The sequence below is a fragment of the Abrus precatorius genome, unplaced genomic scaffold (assembly GCF_003935025.1).
Source record: "Abrus precatorius isolate BTA unplaced genomic scaffold, Abrus_2018 Scaffold3, whole genome shotgun sequence".
NCBI classification, from domain to species: domain Eukaryota; kingdom Viridiplantae; phylum Streptophyta; class Magnoliopsida; order Fabales; family Fabaceae; genus Abrus; species Abrus precatorius.
The window spans coordinates 5787934-5805516 of NW_020874373.1; the positions used below are offsets into that span (position 1 = coordinate 5787934).

At 28.9% G+C, this 17583-nt stretch overlaps 1 protein-coding gene across 1 annotated transcript; it reads right to left on the minus strand.

Moving 5' to 3' along the window:
* Positions 1–1844: 1844 nt before the first annotated feature.
* LOC113863898 (respiratory burst oxidase homolog protein B-like) lies at positions 1845–15948 on the minus strand. Its single transcript, XM_027497666.1, has 12 exons — positions 15557–15948; positions 12750–12897; positions 12404–12452; positions 12086–12199; positions 11383–11814; positions 10868–11254; positions 3534–3629; positions 3318–3433; positions 3134–3236; positions 2815–2873; positions 2164–2675; positions 1845–2069 (listed from the first exon to the last, which is right to left on the minus strand). The coding sequence occupies exons 1-12, from the start codon at positions 15837–15839 to the stop codon at positions 1963–1965; spliced, it is 2406 nt and encodes an 801-aa protein (XP_027353467.1). The 5' UTR covers positions 15840–15948; the 3' UTR covers positions 1845–1962.
* Positions 15949–17583: the final 1635 nt, after the last annotated feature.

The window sequence follows — 17583 nt, forward strand, 5'->3', positions numbered from 1 at the left end:
TAAATATTTATAAATTAGAGTTCATCGAAGAATTCTGATTAGATCGTAAGTAGAAGTCTTAACTAAACATTGCTTAAAAATATAATAGGATAAGGTCCCCGTGCATCTTTATTCTTTCAATTTTTTCTGACATAGTTAACTTTTTTTTTTTTAATTATACAAATTTAGTTTTACATTAATTTTCTTCTGCTTAAAATTCTCAAATTCTAACTTTTTACTCAATTTTTATAAAGTGATTTGATTAAATATTTTACTATTCAAAATGAACTATCCAAAATATCAAATTTTATTTTAATTTAAAAATTTTTATTTTTTTTTCCAATTTAAACTCCAACATCTCATATTCTAAGGATATGTTTGGGAGAGAATTTAAAAAAAAAAAAGAGAGAAGGACTTATTTTATAATTTTATATTAAATAATTATATATTATTTACAATAATAAATATATTATTAATATATTAAGTTTTTATTATTATATTAATTTATATCTTTTACTTTTAAAAATTATTAATTTTAAATATATTTATTTAAAATATAAAAACAAGTTCTTCCACCTTTCTCTTCCAAAAATCCTCTCTCAAACATATTTTAAAGATAATTTTAGTTGACAGAAAAACTAAATTTTATAAAAAAAAATTATTTATAATATAAATTTAAAATTTATCGAGAATATACTCTAATTACAAGTCAAGTGAAAGTGAATCCAAAAATTGTAAGACCATTGTCATACATGGTCATTGAATTAGAAATTTTTTTTGATAGTTAGAGCTCGTTAAATATTAGCAAACTTAGTTTTTTATCATTAAGATTTGAAAAGTTGAAAAAGTATGTGTTTAAATAGATGTTAAAAGATTTGTAAATGTGAATTTAAAGTAAATACTATATTTAGTAATGTTGAAATAAATAAAATTTATAAATATAAGTACAAATTCAAGTATGTTAAATTTATAATAACTCATGTGAAACTCTTGTGGTACTTTAAAAAAAATTTCAGAGTACGACACATGAAATTTTTTATTAATAATATTTAAACACACATTTAAATAATAAATTTATTTAATAATAAATTATTATATTTTTATAATTAAATAATTTGAAGAGCGATTAAATTTTTAAATAAATCAAAAAATAATCAAAACAAAACTAACTAAAATTTAAAAATAAAATAATAATATATTAATATATTTTTATATTCTTAATAATATTTTTAATATATTTAATTATTATATTAATATATTATATTATAATAAATATAAATTATATTTTATTTGAAATTAAAAATATTATATATATATATATTTAAATAATAAATTATTATATTTACTATAATTAAACAAATTGAACAACAATTAAGTCTTTAAATAGAAATAAGACACGATTAAAATTAAACGAATTAAAATTTAAAAATAAAATAATAATATTATATTAATATATTTTTTATATTTTTAATTTTATTATTATTAATATTTAATTATTATATTAATATATTATGTTAAATTATTTTTATTTATAATAAATAGAAATTACTTAAAATAAAAATTATATTTTATTTAAAACTAAAAATTAATTAAAAAAATAAAAAAATATAAAATAAAAATTTAATATATATTTTAACTTATCATGCATTTATTTTTATTAGTATAAATTTTTTAAATATGATACACATAACAAAATTTGAAGATACCACGTTACATATAAACTTTTATTCACACTTAATTCTAGCAATGGAGTTTGTTGTAATGCAATCAATGAGTGTTTTGAGTTTTTTTCGTTATAAACTCTTTAACTTATCCATATTTCATCTAACGTGAGACTTTTATACAGAAAGAAGCATTTTGGCTTAGTGTTAAAAGTTAAATTAATATATCGAGACTAGCAATCACATTTAAATTAATATAAACTAATTTATTTTCCTTAAGTATGTGTTACAAATCTGAAAAAATGTACTATTATAAAAGTATTCAAAAGCCCTGATGAAAATCAAACTTCGTATTGGTTTTCCTGGAAAAGTCAAGAGAGAGCCGTTTAAATTCTCCAGCCAATGTGGGTGGCCCACAATAAAAAACACCTGAAAATAATTGAGTACATTAAAAATAAGTCAAGCAAAGGTATGATGATATGAATTTCAACAATTAAACTAAGAGCAACATGTAAGTACTCACCAACTCTTTTGCCAGGGTGTTTGAGGGCAGCATGTTTAAAGACACTACGCCAATTAGGTCTAGCAAAATGTGTCTTGACCCTTGTGCCTGAAACTATATCCACACCATTTTTGGCATAGTGGAGGTACTGAAGCATTGTAATCAACGCTGATCGAGCATCTCCTTCCTCATACACACTTGTGCAATAGTTATGAAGTTCGATTATTCCATCCTCGTCATATTCAGCAACATCATCCATCACACCCTTAAACCATTCAAAGGAACCTTGTTCACGAGTAATCCAATAGAAATAGGCCTGCTTGATGGCAAAACCTTTTCTCTTGTCCTTCACTCCATTTTCTACCATTCCTTCTTCTACGTCTTTCTGTTGTTTCAAATTGTATAGTATATCCTTGAGTATGCTAATCATAGGTGTGGCACCAATTCCAAGGCTCGCAAGAAGGATTACTTCGTAGTTTTTGTAATCTTGTGTTGAAGCTCCGTAAGGACCCTCAATTGAGAGTTTTGGCATTCTGCAATCAGTTTCATGTTGAATATAACCAGTAAAGAAACAATTTTGGTGGTTTGATAGTAAAGTCATGGGCCATTTTTCTCAATCACTTATCCTTTATTTGTTACATATTGAAAACCACATAAAAAAAAAAGCTTTACCTTTGTATGTTGTTGCCTTGTAATATACCACTTTGGTCACCACTTGCTGGTTGACATGCCTACATCAATTATAGGAAAAATTATTGGGTGATTAAAGGTGACTTGATCTCGACTAATTATATTGCATTATGTGTATTAAATTTAGAATTTATGAAAAAATAAATATGTATTGCAACGTGAGCAGAGTCACATAATCTTAGAGTATAAAAATTAAATATTTATGTCAATATATTGAAAGAAATGTATAGTACTAAAGATTATCCCAATAGCATGTTAATTTTCACAATAAAGAAAGATGGTTGTCTTGTACTAAATTCACCTGGGCAAAAACATGCTTTAGTTGCAATGTCCAATCACCCAAAGTTCGAATGTGAACACTTACGTACTCATCTCCAGGGGCTGATGTAATAAAGAAAGGATGCCTACGGATACCATTTAACAAAATTCTCAACTTTGCTAAACGTCACCCTCCTCATTTTAGAAAAACAAGAATGTTCTCTTACCGTTCAAATGGGGAGACATCTGAGCAGTTAACAAAAATATACTGTCCACTAAAGTATTTAAATCCTTGTGGTTTAGACATGTACAAGGCCAAGACATTTCCTGGATACACTACAACCTGAAATTTTTGTAAGAGAGAATGTTAGACGTTCAAGTAAATTAAATGCAAAATGAAAATTAAAAGAGAGAAGGTGAATTCATAAGAATTAAATGTGCACCTTCAAAATTTGGAGTCTTGTGTATCCAAATTTAAATGCACCAAGTAATCGATCGCTTGCATATAATATCGTGGGAATGGCAAGATACATCCAAGTCTGTTACAATAAATTTTGTGTGACCAAACTAAGAAATTCTTTTTAAAAAAATAAAATTAAAACATCTAAAAATGATAAATTTTCATTGAGAAAAAAAATTTATTATCTTAAAAATGTGAAAGTGTAATGAACATTATATCTTTTTAATAAAAATTTATTATTTATGACCATTTAAACTCAGTCATAAAAGAAGTTTTTTACGAAAATAATATAAAAAAGAAATAAAAATACTGAAATAGACTTCTCCTATAAATATTTACTAAATTAAACTTTTTTACTTTTGAAGTATAGAAATCATGTCTCCGTAGACCTATTTCAAGTTCTTAAGATAGATTTGTTAATGGAATTCAGTTTTTGGGCAACCGAATTCCAGACATAATTTTAATTTTTTTTCGTTTTAATTTTATTTTATATAATAAAAAAATATTATGTAATATTTTATGTTTATATAATTATATATTGTCAAATTTAATAATAAAAAGATTGTTTTAAATAATAAAATAAAATTTATTATTTGAATTATATTTTTATTTTTATATTATGTGAAAATAAATATTTATATTATGTTAATTTGTGTAAAATAATAAAAAATATTATATTGAATATGTAAATTTATGTTATGAATTTTTAATATTAATATAAAAATATTATTTTGAATAAGTATTTGAATTTACAAAAATATTTGTATATCAAATTAATAAAAATAATAAAGAATGTTTGGATATATATTTATTTGAATATGTAAATATGTGTTATGAATTATGAATATTAATATAATAATATTATTTTGAATAAGTATTTCATTTTAAATGCAATATGAGAAATTTTAATATTAATATGCAAAAGTGATTGAAGGAGCTGTTGCTTGGGAAGTAAAACTATGACATTTATTAATACAACGTCCTTTTTAGTTAGCTTTTCCTTTTTCTTTATAACCTAGTACAAAAAAAGAAATCAATGGCGAGAACTAGATGCATAACCAATGTTTGAACATGTCTTCTTTGTGTGACTAGGAGTGTGACAATAGGAACAATTTTTTACACGATTTTGTTGTTCTGTAATGTTCATATCTGTTCTTATCCTGCTGGACTTGGGTCGACCCTTTGAAATTCTTTTCAGTTCTGGATTTAGACACAAAGTTGGGTCAGTGTAGGTTGGCCAATAGTCTTCGTGTCTTAGTTTTCTAAACTAACATTCGTATACCTTAGAAACTTGTTGTAAGGAATCAACAGGAGATATGTAGATGTCAAAGTTGTGGTGTACGTGTAAGCATAAAGCAAGTACATGCGAGCATGGGATGTGAACTTTTTGGAACTTGCCACAATTACACCACATTTCATCTAACTGTACTGTAAATCTTCTTACAGGTCAAACTTCTCTTGGATGTTCCATTTCTTCCACTAAAAATCTAGTGATTGTTCGGTCAAAGGTGATGACTCTATGAGTGTTCGCCTTTAACTGTGCATCTTGAATTGCTTAAGTTGCAACCTCCGAGTACACATGTCCAGCATTAATCATTGCATCTACTTCCCTGCCTCTCTCAATGAAGAACTTGTTGCAACAGGTGTATGTCGCCATGACCATGGAACAAATTGGCAGATTTCTAGTTTTCTTCAAAATCGAATTGATTGACTCTGCTAGGTTTATTGTCATGTGTCCTCAGCGTCGTCCATTGTCCCATGCTAACGCCCATTTTTCCTTGGAATGTTGTCTAACCATTGTGCAGTTTTAGGATTATTATCTTTTACTATGTTGTAATAGTAAAAGAATCTCAGTTCAGTCATCCCATATGCTGAAAAAAATATGTCAAATTAACAAGTGTAAAAAATATTAATGATAATTTAAAGTATGAAAAAAATTAAAATTACCCATATTGACGACATATTTCTTAAGTGCAAGATTTTTGAATCATCTTATGAAATTTTGTGTAATGTGTCTAATGCAATAGACATGGAAAGAATTGTTTTCCGTCCAACCACTTCCACTTCTGGAGTATGCACTTCTTATGGCCTCGTGACGATTCGAAATGAGGCACAACCCCTTCTACAGGGTTACGTACCTCCTTAAGTTTCTAAAAAAAAAAAAAGAACCATGCATCGCTGGTTTCACCTTCAACCACAGCAAAGACAATGGAAATTAAGTTGTTGCGACCGTCTTGCGCAATTGCCATCAATAAAGTCCCTTTGTATTTGTCATACAAAAATGTTCCATTGACTTGAACAAGTAGTTTGCAGAAGGCAAAACCATCAATGCATGGCCTGAAGGTCCAAAATAACCTCTTGAAGAACACATTTTCCTCCTCTAACAAGCCACCCTTATACGCCGGTTGTATACTCAATTTCCAGATGAAACTCGGAACATACAGTTGCATTGCTTGCAACATACTAGGTAACTTGTGGTATGACTCCTCCCAATTTTCGAATATATTTTCAATGGCATGTTGTTTCCCCAACCATCCTTTTCTATAGCTGATTGTATAACCCATGGTGGACTTGATGTGAGCTATGATAGTTGTGATGGGTGTGGATGGATCAGCCTTAATAATTTCATGAATAGTTTGAAAAATCATTCGTGATCCCAAGTTGTTATGATCCTGTGAAATGAGTGAGGAAACACATGTATGGCACTCTTCAAGCTTCATTATTCTAAGTGTTACTCTTTGATGCGCAATATAGCTCGACATCTCCAGTCACAATCGTTTTGAACGCATTCTATGACAAGTCTAGTTGTGCTTCACATCTTCACCTTGTAAGTGCAGTGATTGACAATGTGAAATCTGTTTATGGCATCTTGCACCTGTTCTCTTGTCAGGAAGCGCTGGTCAACAAATAATGTTCCAGGCGAATATTTGGAACTGGGAGAGAGTCTTCTTCGTCATTCTGCTGTTGTGACATTATTTCATCTTCGTCCTCGCTAAAAGGATAAAAAACTTCTGTTGGGAGACCCACAATAGCATGTTCTTCAATGGGCTCTACTTCAATTGCCTGGGAAGGTATTTCATTGAGGTATATGAAACTACCAGTGTAAAGTTGTGTGTAGGACTGAAGGTCAGAATTCATATCATAAGTTGAAAAAAATGGATTAATGGTTTCCAAAGTTTGGTAAGGTGAAAGTTGTGGTACCTGGGTTACATTGGTGGCAAATGTAACATATAGTTCTATACCTGATTGAAGTTGATTAGAATCATGGATGTTGAAGAGTGCATCGACGTCCTCATCATCATTCAACTAAACACATATGTAGTTGCTAACTCCCGGGTCAAGTCTAATTGGGTAGCAAAAATGTATCGTTTCCACCCTTTCATTTTCATCTTGGTGAAGTTTAGTGTGGATAACTTTCTTCAGCCTTTGTAGAATCACTCTTCTATTTAGATGTACCAATTTGGCTGATGGTGAGGTGAACGTGACTCCTTCATTAGGACATTAGTTGATGGCACCATCAGAGTGAACAATGACATAGATTGAAGACATTTTGAGATTGAACCAAGTGAAAGATGAACAAACTTAGAAGGAGTAGGTTCACAAGAACAAGCAACAAGCTTAGAAGGGTGAATGAAGAAAATGAACAACCTACATGACTATTTATAACAGTAGCATTGGGTTCCCTCTCATTCAAAGCTTCACCACGTTTCATGAGTGATGGTGACCTCTCTATGTCACCACATGCACAAGCTTTCTCTCCTCCCAAGTAATGACTCTCTCCTCTGCCAAACACGCTTTACGAATGATGGTGACCTCTTAATGACACCACATGCACAAGCTTTCTCTTCTCCCAAGTAATGATTCTCTCCTTTGCCAAAGACACCACATGCACAAGCTTTCTCTCCTCCCAAGTAATGACTCTCTCCTCTGCCAAACACGTTTTACGAGTGATGGTGACCTCTCAATGACACCACATGCACAAACTTTCTCTCCTTCCAAGCAATGACTCTCTCCTCCGCTAAACACGTTTTACAAGTGATGGTGACCTCTCAATGACACTACATGCACAAGCTTTTTCTCCTCCCAAGTAATAACTCTCTCCTCTGCCAAACACGTTTTACGAGTGAGAGTGACCTTTCCATGACACCACATACACCTCTCTCATACCAAAGTTTATCTATAAATATGTTTATCAAGGCTATATGTTTTCATTCAACCCTGCATCAATTACTAAAAATGTTGTTGTGGAAGCAAAACAAACACAAGTCTGCCTTCATTAGGAGAACGGTAAGTTTTAATAAATATGACTTTCAAGATCTACGTATCATGTTACTAATTTGTTAATAAATGCTGAAAACTGAGAACATGATTTCATCTTTCTGTCATTTAATGTCAGAATCCAATTCTTTAATTGTTCCTTTACTTGAAGAACTTGGTTTTGCTTGGGTGGTAAAGCTAAGGCATCTTAAGGTAGATCATGCATTGATAACAGTTTTGGTTAAGAAGTGGAGACCTGAAACTCACATGTTCCATTTTCCAACAGGGAAGTGCACCATAACCCTAAAGAATGTTGCATTTTAACTGGGGCTAAGTATTGATGAATTACCACTCATTGCTCCAACAATGTTTGACTGGGAAGATATGTGTGCAGTCAAGGGAGAGACACTTATTGGCTCTATGGTGAAATTGAAGTGGCTGAGAGACAACATGTTACCATTACCAAATGAACCATCTGAACAGTAGGTTCACGCTCATGTTAGAGCATATATATTGAGTTTGATTGGAGGTGTTTTGATGCCTGACAAAATAGGCAACAAAATTCATCTTATGTATTTAGCTTTATTAACTAATATTAGAAGAGCTAGAAGATATAGTTGGAGGTCTACTTGTTTAGCTATGTTATATAGGGAAATGTGCAGGGCCACAGAAGTCGGGAGCAAAACAATGAGTGGTTGTGCATCACTGTTAATGTCCTGTGTATGGTATCGCATGCCATATATTGCGCCAATTTCCAATAATCCACCAACATACTCTCTAGTATGCAGATGGAGCACGAGTATAGTCCTCAACTTTCAGAATAAACCTCATAATGATGGTGTGGGATACAGATCAATGTTTGACCACATTCAACCTAATCAGGTAAATTTTCATAAATAAAATTTTAATTTTTTCTTGTGATATTTTGTTTTATATATAATCTTATTTAACAAAGTTAATTTTATTTGTAGTTTTTATGGGCACTATATCAAGAATTGCAAACATTAATACCTATGGAAGCTTACAGAGATGTCCGAATGTGGACTTCATGTACCGCTATCCTTTATTTTGTAATTGTTAAATGACACTAATCAGATAGAGTGAAATTACAATTTCGGCTCTTAAAAGAAGTCCCTTGTCCACCCAATAATTTGCATGATCTCCACACAATTGACATGAGAGGAAGACATGATGAAAATTGGATCACAAGACATGCTCAATGGATCGATGTGTGGAACAATAGACGTGACCTGACATTAACAAGTCATCCAATGTTAGGCCCATTATGTCACACACGAGATTACATGGAATGGTACATTGTTAATTCTATCTATTTTTTATTTGTGTCACCACTACTACAAGATCCAAGGAAAAGCCACCAACAGTTAAACACTACCACAACATTTGCCACCAGTACGACTTCTACACCATTGTATCACGAGACTACATCAATTCCTCCACTAGATATCACACCACATGAAAACATAATGGACAAAAGACATTTGTTTGCAACAACTTCAGAGGATTTTTTTACAAACTTATTTGGAGTTGATTTTACAACTCCATCTTCAGCACAAAGTTACATGCAGTCTCTTTACCAACCAGATTTTCCTAATGAACCTGATAGTTCTTCAGCTACATTTCAACAACTAGAACTTGATAATCCTCCACAAGTTCATCCTAAATTTCCACAATATCAACCACAACGACGAAATCCAGCACGTAACAGACGTCATCCTCGTTGTAAAACTGGACATCATTACGGAGATAGTGATACTGAAAATCACTAATGAATGTTGTTATCAATATTGTGTTATGTGTTATTTTTATTATTAAATATTTAATGAATTATAATTTCTTTTAAATATACTTTTAATTTTCTACATCATATTTTTTATTATTTTTATTCATCTTATATACAATTTTTTTTAATTTAATAAAATACTAATTCAAAAATATTTTATCATTTACATATTCAAATAAATATAAACCCAAATATTCTTTATTATTTTTATTAATTTGATATATAAATATTTTTTAAAATTCAAATACATATTCAATATAATATTCTTTATTATTTCACATAATATAAATATATAATTATTATTTCACACAAATTAACATAATATAAATATTTATTTTCACATAATATAAAAAAAATATAATTTAAATAATAAATTTTATTTTATTATTTAAAACAATCTTTTTATTATTAAATTTGACAATATATAATTATATAAACATAACATATTACATAATATTTTTTTATTATATAAAAACAAAAAAAATTAAAACAAAAAAAGTTAAAATTATGTCTAGAATTCGGTTGCCCCAAAACCGAATTTCATCGACAAATCTATTTTAAAAATGTGAAATAGAAGACCAAAATTCGGTCGTCGAAAACATGATTTCTATATTCAACAGTAAAAAAGTTTAATTTGGTAAATATTTATAGAAGAAGTCTATTTTAATATTTTTATTTATTTTTTATATTATTTTCATAAAAAGTTCTCATAAAGGCTAAGTTAAGAAAATTACTTGTTTAATATGTACTAAGTAACACACATGTTAAAAAATATTAGATATATCATGTTAAATATTTTAAGTTATTCTATTGTTTTATATTAGGTGCCATACTTTATGTCATTTTAAAATATAAAAAAAGTATTAATTATTTTTAATAATACCTTTATTTATTAGAGATAACTTTTGTCAACTAACTACAACAATAACTTGTGCACTTTTAATAATTTATTTTACCATATTAATTAATAAAACTAAACATTTTTTAGGATATGTATATTAGTACTAAATGACATCAATAATTATATTTTAAATTTCTTAACATGTGTTAATAGTATGCCTTAATTATTTTAAATATATACCTTTTTATTTTAAAAATATCTTCTTTATTATTTGACTCTTCTAAAATAAATAATTATAGTTATTAATTGAAAAATTAACAGTTAAAGCTATAATTAATCAAACGTATATAAGCACATGTCTAATAAAATATGCGATTATATGAATCACAATTATTATATATAATTAAAAACATACCGTTTTCTTGTACCATTTCTTGGAGAGGTATAAGTAGTACCCGTGGATGATGAAAAGCAGATAAACGATGACAAAAAGATGGTGAGAGTACCAAAATCCGTTGAAGCCAATGAGCTTGTTGAGAGGTTTAGGGGGCTTTAGTCTGCTCTGTCGAAACAAAGAATGAGCAAACATATAGGCCACAGCCATAAGCAAAACCATGGTTATCCCAGTCCAAGCCACGGTCCCTTTCAGGAACCACCAATAATTGTTGGGTCTCTCACCTCCAAACAATGCTTTCATGGGCTCATATTCCTTGTCTGTTGCATGTAACAACCTCGGGAAGTCGCAAGTTAAATGCGAAATAGCGTGTATCCCAACCCCAATTGCAATGCCAACAGCTATCATCTAAACGAAAGGATGGATGAAATTGAAGTTATTATAAGCTAATCAAGTAAAATAAAATGGGTAGATTATTGAAATAAAATGAAAAATAAATCAACATCCAAATTAATCAATCCATGCACACACTTTACCTTGTGAAAATTGATATTGTCGTCAAAGGGAACAACCATTCCTAGCTTGGTCCTACTTCTTAGCCAAGTGATGGTTTTTCTACACATAGGTAACAGGATCAAAGCCATGTTGAACTTAAGTGTCTCAGCAGCACCCTTGGCTGATGTGACACAATACCCCATGACATGGAACACGGCATGATGCTTGTACTGGATGAACTTCCAAATGAAAAGGGCAGCACAAATTAAAAGCCAAATGACTAAAATCCAAATCTGTTTCCAATTGTCGTCAACAAAGCAGGTTATTGCTCGGAACCATCGCTTGATGGGGTTGAACTCTCTGGTTGGAATTAATTTTTGACTCAGGATTTGGCTTAAGACCCGATCATCTTCGGTCATGTTAGTTGATTGTACTGGTTCTGCTTCCAGAAAAAGCTGTTCCAAGTGGTACACCTGCATGAGCAAAAATAATGTTTTTTTTAACCACAAATGAAAGGTGAAAATTCCAATGTATGACATCAATAACTTAATCTAGCTAAAAATTATACGGGCTTGGCGTTCTTATTTTAAATAATTGAGTTGTCGGGTAAAAGAATTCGTAAAAATTGCATGTATAAGTGTACCCACTCTTGATGCACTTGGAAAAACAAAACTTTGAAAAATGAAACTCATGATTAATTTTTCACTAAGCAAGACGGGGGGGTTGGATAGATAGAATATAAACCTCAATGAATCCTCTCTTGTCCGAATCCAACTCCTCCATGGTTGAGGCCGCATATTCTTCTGCACGTTCTTGTATTTTCCGAAGGTTATTAATGGAAGCGCAGTAGGCGATAATCTGTAAAGTGAAATCATGCAATAATATTCACATCCCCACAAGTTTCTTGTAAGATGAGCAATTTAACATATATATACTACTCTGAAGGATGTGATTAGTTAAAGTAATGAATAAGTCAATTAAAACTTTAAAAGCTAGTTGAAAGAATGATCTGCACTTGCAGGAGTCTTTTTTTTTTTTTTTTTTTCAATACTAAACCCTCACCTTTTTAAGATCTTCCTCCGTGATTCTTCCGTCGGCATTCTTGTCCACCCTGGCATGAATTAAAATTACATAGGGACAACTCACAACAAAATGAATTTAATATTATTAATTAAATTAAAATGATCTAATCTCTTAACATGGGTTTTTTTTTTTCTCTCTTGATAGATTAATGAAAACAAAAGTAATATTATAAAGTCAATAAATGTATTATGCGGCGTGATATATTTTATTAAAGAGAATGTATATTTTACAACAAAAGGAGAGAAAAATGTGATATATATATATATATATATATATATATATATAATTTACTGAAAGTGAAAATGAAAATGAATTGAAGTCTTACATATCAAAGAAGATATGAAGCCTTGAATCAAAACTCCGTTCCCATAATTGGCGCAGTTGATCCTTGGTTATGGAAGATGAAGTTATGCCACCCCGACGACATAATGCGTCAAAAAGTTCGTCAGCAAATTTCTTCGAGTCGTTCATGCCTACATGTAGCGTTAGATTCCGTTTAGTTTCAGGCTGTTTGTAAATAGATAAATATAATAACATAATATTGCTATTTAATATGCATAAATTATTATTATAAAATAAGATAAAAGTCCATCTTCCTATCATCATATATTATTTTATTTAATTTGGACAATTTTATATTTTTTTATCTTATCAATTAAACTAGTACAGCATATAATATCTGTTGGAAATAATAATAATAATAAATAATACAGCCTTGAATGTAAGAAAAAAAAATTGGAAAATTAAAATAACAAAAAAATAATTTCCTTGTTTGAAGTTTTTTCTTCTATCTCGTTAGCAATAGTTTTATCTTTATTTTAAACAAAACTAATTTTTTTAATTTTTAATTAACTAATTTCATTTTAAAAAGGAGTCAGAAACTTAGAAACCTTCTTACACTAGTAAGTAGTTTCATCTAATTGTAAGATAAAATAAAAAAAATTTAAAAATTGTGTGACACGAAACTTGATAAGATGATTTTGTCTCACACAATACAACATATCTATTCATCTTTTTCTTTCTTTTTCTATCACCAATATTATTTATTATTTTATTATTCTGACCGGTAACTCTACAACTTTCATATAACATGACTCACTTTTTTTTCTATCACCAACATCATTTGTTATTTTATTATTTTTGCTCGAGCGACTTTTCTTAATTCATTTCTTTTTCTCTCTACTCACTATAAACATTATTTATTATTTAATTATTTTCACTCTCATAATTTTATATTTTCAACACAATACAAAAGAGAAAAAGAAATAGATTGTATTGTGTAAAAGGTATAGAGTTACGAGAATAAAAATAATTAAATAATAAATAATGTTAGTAGTGGAGAAAAAAAAAAGAAATGGATTGTGAAAAGTTAGGAGAGTAGGGATAATAAAATAATGAAGACTAAAGGTATGTTAATAGTATAAATTTATATTATATTTAGAAAAAAAATAAAAAATTCTTTTTAAAAGAGAAATCAAACATACTCTAAATCTTCATTTTAGTCATCGAGAGAGTTTGCATAATACATTTTAGTCTTTAAAAAAATTAAAAATGTCATATTAGTCTCTGACTTTCATCTTCATCGGACATTTAAGTCTCTAAACCTAGACACTATTAATAGACGGTAAAAGAACATTGACAAGTCATATTAAATTATACGTGTCATTGATTACGTGACAAAATGACGTTGATGTGTCACATTAAGTGACATGTGTGATAATTACATGACAAAACAATGTTGTATGTCGTGTAATATATGTTTTTATTTTATTTTAGTCCCTAAGATTGTCATCTATGACCATTTTAGTCTGTAAGATTGTCATTGACCAACATTTTAGTCCCTAAAAGAATAATTTGTTGTTTTTTAGGCTTATTTTGCTTTCATCTTTGTAACTTTTCTTCACATCCTCTTTAGTTTCTTCTTATTTTTGTAGGAATGTGATTACACACTCTTCTTCATTTTGTTCTTTTTCTTTATATTTGTCTTATGAACAGGTGATTCCCAAAAGTGATTAACCAAAGCTACCATTTTGTCAGGATCAAATCTACACCTCATCAACAAAAGAGCATTCTTTGGAGGAATACATATGCTAATTCTTGCTTTCTCTTCTTCTCCTACCAACTCATAATTTTTCTTCCCTTCCACCAAATCAATATTAATGCCTTCAAATACGAGCCTTCTCTGGCTGCAACTTCTCTCACCTTTCCCTCTTTCATCATCATCATTCTCTTGCTCTTCCTCCACCACCAACTCAATCCTTCTTTCCTTCCCTTCTCCTTCTTGAAGAGCCACCAATCATCTTGCAAATACAACTCCACATGAACCATCTTTATCATCTCCTCTACCATATCTTTTTTCAATAAAACCTTCATCACTATTCTCCTCTTTCTCTCTCTTAAGAGACTAAAATATTTGTTAGTGACAATCTCAGAAACTAAAATACTTAACAATTTATAATTTTAAAGACTAAAATAAAATAAAAGTATATACTATACCATATACGACTTTGTTTTTTGTCACGTAATCAATCATGTATCACGTAACAAGTCAACGTTATTTTACCACATAATCAATATCATGTATCACTTAACGTAATATGTCAATATTCTATTACTATTTATTAATGATATTTGAGTCTAAAGAATTAAATGTTCAACAAAAATAAAAGTTAAAGATTAATATAATATTTTTAATTATATTTGTTAGTGGTGAAAAAAAAGAGTTATATTGCCAAGAACTTATAAAATTACAAAAATAAAAATAATGAACTAATAAATTTTATTAGTGGTAGAAAAAGAAAAAAAAATAAGTATATTAGGTTGTGTGAGATAAAATCATTTAATTAAATCACTTGTTATATAAAGATGGTGTAATTTTTAAATTTTATTATTTCGTCCTATAATTAAACCAAAAACTACCATAAGTGTCAGAGGTAATGAGAGTTACGTCTCATTCTTAAATAAAATTGATTAATTAAAAATAAAAAAAATAATTTTATCTAAAATAAAAACAAAACTATCTTTGATGTACCAGAAAAAAAAAATTATACACAGGAAAATTGTTTTGTTTTATTTTATTTTATTTTAATTTAAATAAATAAGCCAATAAATTGTGTGGGGCAGAATAGATACCTATGCAGTGGCCGAAGCGCCTTTTGGGGAGTTTTTCATCGACGGCCCACTCGTCAAAGCGGTTCTCGAGATAGTTCCAACCTTTAGATCCAGTGAGGCCATTGATCTTGAACATGAGGCCTCGGTGGCCACGAGAACCCCAATAGTTGAAACTGTATTGCGTATTCAACTTCACTGGATCGATGGGATTGGGCAGCGACGCCGTGTCCAACGTTATCTCCGACGAGTTCTTCGATCCTGCGCTTGTGCTCTCTGTCTCCTTTTGCTTTTCTTGAATCTCCATCACTCTTCCGATGTATCGCTAGCTAAAGCTTTTTGAATTATACATTCTAGCCAACTACTACAGTAGTTTGGTGCGTATAATATAGAAAGAAAGCGTGTGTGAGAGACTTAAGGGGAAAGTTGCGCTGAAATAATAATAAAGTACCGCGTGAAAGGTGAGACGAGCCAAAAATCGCGGGCTAAAAGATTAAAATAAGATATTTTTAAAAACAAATTACCAAAATAAATTAAAATTTAAACAATTTTTTTTGTCTTACATAAATTTTTGTCCATTTAACACTAGTTGTCTAGTTTTGTATAAAAGTCAGGCAAAATTAATTTTCATTTTTTTTATTTAAACATTTCGTCTAAGAGTAAGACGAAATTACTAAAATAATGACATGTGTCCCATATTTAAAAAGAAATAAACAAAAAGTTCTGAATTTAATATTTCGTCTGAATCAAAGATGAAATTATCTTATTGGTCTACGTCTCGACAGAGTGAACAGGCACTGCAAATTGTCTTCTCCTTCTTTCGTCCGTTTGATTTGATGTGGAAGTCATTACCATTTGTTTGAGCGATTTTTGAGAGAGCAAGTGGTTATTTTCTTAATCCATTACAGATTTGTGATTTTATCCATTTTGATTGTCGATTTGGAGTGTTTTTGGACTGGAAGTCTTAGAAACTTGGAAAAACTGCAAACGTTTGCTGGAGAAGAAAGGTCGGGTAGTGGAGAGACGCCATTGCACAAACTGCTAGCGTTTTTGGGGTTATTATTGCCGGAAAAAGTGTGGTTGGCTGGAAAAATCGATAGCAAGTTAGTTTTATTTTTTTGTAAGTAATTTAATTTTTTATAATTCAAATTAAATTGATTAGAAAAATATAGATAGAGTAGTTTAGATTAAAGATTGATTTTAATTTAATTTAGTAATTCTGTAGAAACATAAAAACAATCTTAATTTGTAAAAAAAATAAAATTTTACATGTAAAATTATCATAGTAATTTGAGGTGTAAATTGAAAAACAAATAAAAATAAATTAAATACATTAGATTAAATTATTGAATAATATTTAGAATAGAAAAATAAAAATAGTTGTATAAAATTGGTTGATTAATAATATAATAAATGATGTTTAGAATACATAAAAATTTGAAAATAAAAATTTCATTTTTTAATATTAAATAATATGGAAAAATGTAAAATGATAACTCAATTTATGAATAAAAAACAGTAATAGATAATTAAAAAAAATGATAAAAGTAAAAAAAATAAATGTATTATAATTGACTATATATTAATTTATATTTAAATTCTACTATTAAATATTTAAGATTATAAATAATTAAAAATAAATAATGTAATGACTATTAATTAATTATGATGAAATTGTTTTATTTACTTATGTAAATTAAATGTTTAACAAAAATAAATTTAAATATATAATTTAATTTATGATGAAATAACAATTTTAGTTAGTGAAATAAAATTTTTAGATTGATACTAATTATTTGAGAATAAAAAATGTTGTCATATAATATAATTTTCAATAAAATAAAAAAAGTTAGTAATCTTAAATTATGTCATTAGTTGAAAAAAATATATAGTAAACTTAAAGTAATTAGTTATGGAAAAAAAAAAGGAAAAAATAAATCTCATTTATAAAGGTCATTCATATATTTAGGACTAAGATTTGATTTAGATATTTAATGTAAAAAAATACAAATAATTGAAAAAATGTTAAAATATATGCAAATAGAAACTTT